This window comes from Myotis brandtii, unplaced genomic scaffold (genome assembly GCF_000412655.1).
Source record: "Myotis brandtii unplaced genomic scaffold, ASM41265v1 scaffold157, whole genome shotgun sequence".
Classification (NCBI taxonomy): Eukaryota; Metazoa; Chordata; class Mammalia; order Chiroptera; family Vespertilionidae; genus Myotis; species Myotis brandtii.
This window is the reverse complement of record NW_005355708.1, coordinates 4,194,436-4,201,033: the sequence shown is the minus strand read 5'-3', so window position 1 is coordinate 4,201,033 and position 6,598 is coordinate 4,194,436. Positions and strand designations below refer to the sequence as shown.

Here is a 6,598-nt window from a genome sequence, read left to right as displayed (position 1 = left end):
TCCGCCGCCGCCGTAGCCGCCTTTGGAACTGCAGGGAGTAAACGTCACATTCAGTTCACTCAAACATTGGGAGACGGTGGGTCGCTTTCCGGCTTTTTGTTACTTTAGAAAATAAACCCGTTTTAAGGGGGAAAAAACCACCCTGCCAAGTATGAACTTTCAATTCTAAAACACAGTCTTTAAACACCATTTTATATACACACAACCCTCAGAATCAAATACGTGAGAAACAGGCTGGTTCCACACGCCTTTTTTTTTTTTTTTTAATTCTGCCTCCTCCCTGCTTTCCCATTTTCCATTCTCTGGCACTTCCTTGGGTTTTAGGAAAGCCTGGCGATTTGGAATAGCGAATCAAAGCTACTGGGATAATTTTAAAAAATGATATAATTTACCCTCCCTCTCCTTCTAGCAGGCTGCGGTAGGTCTGAATCTCGTTCTCCAGTCGAATCTTAATATCCAGGAGTTGCTGGTACTCAGAATTCTGGCACTCGGTTTCAGCTCGAATCTGCTGCAGTTGTTCCTCCAGAGAGGAGATCTGCGCCTGAATCTGGGAGAGCTGCACACAGTAGCGACCTTCCGTTTCTGCCAGGGAGGCTTCCAGAGATTGTTTCTGAAAAGGGGAGAGAATAGATTGTGGCTTAGCGACCCCCTCGTTCAGTTGAGTACAGTGACATTTATTTAACAACTTCAGACATCATATAGAAGCATAAATAAGATGAATAGAATTTGTGTTTTACATTTGATGCCAATGATGCTTTTCTCCCATTAACAAGAGCTCCAATTTTTATTTCTACTTTCGTACCCCAGCTCCGCATTGTGTGTGTGTGTGTGTGTGTGTGTGTGTGACATATTCTTGCATGAGCATGAAACTGTGTGTGAGAGAGTTATTAACATACCAGGGCTAGTTGGGACTGTAGTTCGATCTCCAGACCTTGAACAGTGCGTCTCAATTCGGTAATCTCAGTTTTTTGGCTGGACATTTGTTCAATGTTGCTATCGATTTCTGTAGTCAGTTCTTTGCTCTAGAGTATGAGAAAAAGGAAAAGATGAGCAAAATCTGAAATGGTAACCGACCTCCATTGGCTTCACCATGAAGGGGAAGGTCGGTTACCTTTTCATTGAACCAGGCCTCAGCGTCTTTGCGGTTCTGTTCAGCAAGTTGTTCATACTGGCTTCTCATGTTATTCAGAAGTTGAGTCAGATCAACACCCGGGGCAGCGTTCATTTCCACATTCACATCACCAGTGGACACATTTTGAAGGTCTTTCATTTCCTGTTTGAGGAACAGAAAAATTTAATGTCTGCACTGTGACCAAAATGAGCAATCTTTTGGCTGGGGGAAGTACGGATAACTTTTTGCATCACCTCTTCATGGTTCTTCCTCAGGTAGGCCAGCTCTTCAGTCAGGCTCTCGATCTGCATCTCCAGGTCAGCCTTGGTCAGGGTGAGCTCGTCCAGCACCCTGCGCAGGCCGTTGATGTCCGCGTCCACGCTCTGGCGGAGGGCTACCTCGTTCTCATACCTGAAACAGACATGGTATGGTAACTGGTTATAACATAAGTAAGGGAGGTGTACTTGGGCAGAAAACTATTTAAAAAGCAAATATAGAGTTGACTTCATATCATGGCGACATTTATCATGTACTAACTCACATAGGATATTAGTGGTTTAATGCAAAGAAGCTTAGCAGTTACTTTAAAATGCATTTTCTGCTTTTAATATTGCTCAAAAAGGTAATATTGAAACGGAAAATATCTCTGACGTCTCCAGTACTTTTAACTTTAAATGAATTCAGGAAAAATGTAAATGCTATTGTGGATTTCCAACGTCATTGTTAAAAACAAACTCATATATTTGTTGTGACAGTACCGTACTCCATCCATTTAGCTTACTTCAGTCTGAAGTCATCCGCTGCCAGCCTGGCATTGTCGATCTGAAGCAGGACATTGGCGTTATCAGTTGTTAGATTAAGGATCTGTGGGAAGAGGTAAAGAAATAAGACATAGATATGGCTTTTAAAGTGGCATAGATGAACTACATTTTTTATGTTGTTCTCTTAAAAATTTGGGGGGAATTTTTTATTTTAAATATGAAATATTGCAGGCTTACCCTGACACTTAAACTTGAGTCATTTGTTCTCTTGAAGGCTCTATACTCTTCTATTTCTCTATCATCTCTTTTTGAAAACTAACTGGAATTATATAGCTGAGTTCCTACATATATGTCCTCCTCTTACACTGTGTGATTTCCATGTATTTCAGCTAATACTGGGTCATACCTGTATTTGGTTTAATAAAAATATATTCTAAATGAATACACTCTAAGCTGGTACACTGTAGGTACAGTTCACAAATCTCTAGACGCAAACAATATATCATTTCCTTACTGGAGAGTTCATGTTTCTTGCAATGTAGGTAATAAGTATTTTTTTTTGTTATCAACCCGAATGATATTTTGTTCAGACTCATTTAACAATTCTTTCTGTTTTCCTATTTATAAATGATCTAATGTATTTTAACTGTAGACTCATTCTACACTCATTAAAACAAAAACATTTTCATTAATCCACCATCCTATAAGACACACAACACACATTTTTGGATGAATATTGAAATGACCATACCCTCACAAATATTTACCTTTGATGAGAAAGGACTGATTTTGGAAGCAAGAAAGTAACATAGGCATACAAAATGGACAGCTACATCATGGTTCATTTAAAATTGATCTATCTGAATCACATGGATGAAAAATAGGCTTACAGTTGGATTTTTAAATGCTCCTTACCTGATTTTTAAGATCTTCAATGGTTCTGTAGTATTTGCTGTAGTCACGAGGCTCTCTCTGGCCTCTGTTGCCATACTTTTCATACCACTCTTTGATTTTGCCTTCTAGCTCATAGTTTGATTCTTCAAGAGCCCGAACTTTGTCCAAGTAGGAAGCCAGGCGGTCGTTCAGATTTTGCATGGTTATTTTTTCATTTCCAGAGAGAAGGCCACCATCTCCCAATCCACCACCATAGCCTCCTCCATAGCCGCCTCCGCCGAAGCCCCCACCAAAGTTGCCCCCTCCAAAGCTGCCTCCTCCAAAACTGCCTCCTCCATAGCCCCCACCAAAGCTGCCACCTCCGTAGCCTCCACCAAAGCTACCTCCACCATACCCACCTCCTAGTCCACCTCCATAGCCACCCGATGAGCCTCCAAAGCAGCCTCCACCAGAGCTCCCACGGCTAAAAGAGCCACCACTGAAACCGCCCCCTGAGCTATATCCTCCACCATGGGAGCTTTTGCTGCTCGAAATTTTGATGGATCCTCCTCCTCCACCTCCTCCTCCACTTTTGGAGGAAGAGTATTGCTTGCTTGAGCTGTATCGAACAGACATGGTGATGCTGTTTAGCCCAGGGAGTGCCTGCTGCAACCAAGGACAGTGGCAAGCCTTTATATATGCACAGGAGGTGTGTCCCACATGTGGTAGAGTTTGCTTACTTGCATGGTTTTCTTCTAGCCAACTTAGCATCTTTGGCTCATGATTGCATAAATTATCTTCAGTAATAACCAATCCCAATATGTATGGCTTAAAAGTTGCCTTAAGAACAAATGAGAGGTTTGCTGTGTTGAAATTGAAAATGGGTGTAGTTCAGATAAACAAATGCTTTTTCACCTTTAGAAGAACATTGAGCAACTATTGAGATCCAGTTTGATCTGAGCACTAATTTAGGTTGTACAGAATGTTTGCAAAGTTTGGAAAAAGAATTTTAGCTGCAAAGTTATGATTAAAATAAAAATTTTCAATTTCATGTTTTAAGCAGTATTAGTTAATAGGAACAACAAACAGCATGCTATAATAGAGATCTTGTAGAAAACTGTAAGCAACTAAAAAGAAAACACATATGCTAAACAATTAGTGTTCAAAAGTTGCCACATATAAAAAGTTAAAACTATAAAGGCACAATTTAGGAAGTGTGTGTGTGTGTGTGTGTTTGGAGAATGAAGGTATATTGGTATTTTGCATAGGAAATTGGAAGTGAGTAATGATTTAAGAATCTTCTCATTTAATGGTGCTACTGTTTTTTAACATTAAAAACAAATAAATGAATTTTAATTAAGGCTTATGTGAAGACCATTATATAGACATTCTTAGCACAAGATATGAAAAACTAACCTCTGGTACTTATATTAAGTTTGATTGGTTGAGAGGGAAAATTTAGATATGTTATGATTCTGAGTAAAAATTTGCTTGCAAGAATATAAATCTAGATTAGAGAGTGATAATGGCTCCAAAAATTATTTACTGGACTGTGAACATATGTTTCCAAGCTAGATTCTGTTTCTCAAAAAGAAAAAATTTCCATGGGTATATTGTGTATAGAATTTGGTATATTAGTTTGTCTAGTGAAGTATTTAATTGGAACTTTAATACATTATATAAAATTATTTTATATTTATCCATAGACAATGACATTGCTGTGTGTGTTTGTACACGTGTGTGTGTGTGTGTGTGTGTGTGTGTGTGTGTGTGTATGTGTATGTGTATGTGTGTGCTGTGCTCCGGTGGATTGGCCTGATAGAACAGAATGCCGCTATTTCTTACCGTGAACTTCTCCACATGGGAAAACAAAACAAAACAAACTTGGAAGCATGAAAATTTTGAAAGGAGAGTATTTGGCACACACTCTTCTATTCTTAATTGCTTTTTCAAATTAAATTTATAGTTGCACATTCCAGTCTATGAAAACTATTGAAAGTTTCTCTAGGGAAAGGGAGTGTGGTTGACAGAATACGAAGAGTTGATTGTTAGCGTGGAGGTTACTAAGCAGCAAAAGTTGCATCTCCTCCAACCTGTTAGCACATGCAAGTGGGGCAGTAGTTAAAAGAAAAATGAAACCCAACCATGGGAATTGATCCCTGATGAAGATAATATGTGGTGAAGGAAAGTCATGATAAATCAGGATAGAGAAAAAATATTCCAATAAGTTTAGAGGAGATCTTAAAGGCTTGATATTAATGAAAGCAATTTGGAAAGAAGACATTTTAATTAAAACATTTGGAAGATTTTACCTGTATTTATTACAAGTTTTGAATCTTGATCGTACCAGTTTTGTTTTAGTCTTTAATTTTGACCCCTGGTGCAAAAATAGAAAAGTCTCAATCTAGGTTCAGTTCATTAACAAGTGGTATGAAAAGATCTGCTACAATTATATTAAATCAAAGAATATGTGAAAGAATACCATTGCATAAAAGCACATGGGAAAAAACATGTATAGTCTTCTAATACTGACTGTAACATTTATTTTAAGACACCTTTCATGTCATTATCAAAGATTACTTATTAATATGTACACTCTACAAATAGGTTTGTCTTTACTTGTACTGTCATTTGTTGAAATCAGCCTTTGGCATTAGTGAAATTACCGAGGTGCCATGTAATAATTTTGCAGCTAAATTGGATGAATACTTACGATTGTCAGTTCTAATCTTGGCACAGTTTACACTTGATTGCCATAATCCACTGTAAATGTCATTTCATTTTCCTCAATTTTTATTGTGTTTCTATGTAAGATACATTGATAGATGCTTGGAAGATAGAAAGATGAATGAGATTCAGCTCCTGCCCTTAAGGATCTTACAAATCGTTGGGATCTAATTAAGGAGACATGACATACATTATCAACTTAAGGGCTACAGCAATGGTAAATGAAGTGGAGGGAGGTGAGGTGGGGAGGAGGTAACATTTCCCCGAACATCCACTGTGTTTACTCTCCTTTACCCCTCCCCCCAATCCTGTATGATAGGTATTATTTACCTAACTTTATAGCTTTAACCAGTTAACTGCCATGCTTCCAAAACGGAAACCATCCCCACACGCCATGATATTTTGAATTTAATTAAAAAAATACATTTTCAATGAATATTATAAAAATAAATATATTACAATTTGGGTGTTCTTGAATATTTTGAGTTGAAAATTCTCACGAAAAATGATTTTTTAAAGCATCTATAGACGCTTATGGTGTACAAAGGGTTAAAAAGCTTTAGGAATTTGCCCAAAGTTTCAGCTAGTTTATGTTAGAGCTTGGTTTTAAATCAGGCCTATGTAGCTTTAAAGGTGATACTGTTTTATGACACTGAACTGCCACGGTAAGACTGATGAGTGAGGAGTCTAGGAAAGGGTCACCTGATCAAGTTTCATGGTGCAGATGAAATTTTAGCTAAGTCTTGTGAAGGATGAGTAGGGCTTTTCCATATGTGCAGCAGCAGAGAGAGAAGTGCTCTTGGAAGTGGGATCTGTGAAAATGCCAATCATGTGGACACTCTAGATCAGCGGTTCTCAACCCATGGGTCGCGACCCCTTTGGGGGTCGAACGACCCTTTCACAGGGGTCGCCTAAGACCATCGGAAAACACATATATAATTACATATTGTTTTTGTGATTAATCACTATGCTTTAATTATGTTCAATTTATAACAATGGAAATACATCCTGCATATCAGATATTTACATGACGATTCATAACAGTAGCAAAATTACAGTTATGAAGTAGCAACGAAAATAATTTTCTGGTTGGGGGTCACCACAACAGGAGGAACTGTATTAAAGG

The 6,598-nt window shown here is 38.2% G+C and overlaps 1 protein-coding gene across 1 annotated transcript in view; it reads right to left on the bottom strand.

Moving 5' to 3' along the window:
• KRT10 (keratin 10, type I) overlaps window positions 1–3,430 on the bottom strand; it is a 4,340-nt gene extending 910 nt beyond the window's left edge. Inside the window, exons 1-7 of the mRNA XM_014536111.1 lie at window positions 2,788–3,430; window positions 1,893–1,975; window positions 1,366–1,522; window positions 1,112–1,273; window positions 897–1,022; window positions 393–610; window positions 5–28 (exon numbers count right to left, since the gene is read on the bottom strand). Coding sequence (XP_014391597.1) covers window positions 5–28; window positions 393–610; window positions 897–1,022; window positions 1,112–1,273; window positions 1,366–1,522; window positions 1,893–1,975; window positions 2,788–3,381 — 1,364 coding nt within the window. The 5' untranslated portion in view covers window positions 3,382–3,430. The remainder of the gene's footprint in view (window positions 1–4; window positions 29–392; window positions 611–896; window positions 1,023–1,111; window positions 1,274–1,365; window positions 1,523–1,892; window positions 1,976–2,787) is intronic.
• Between the last annotated feature and the right edge of the window lie 3,168 nt (window positions 3,431–6,598).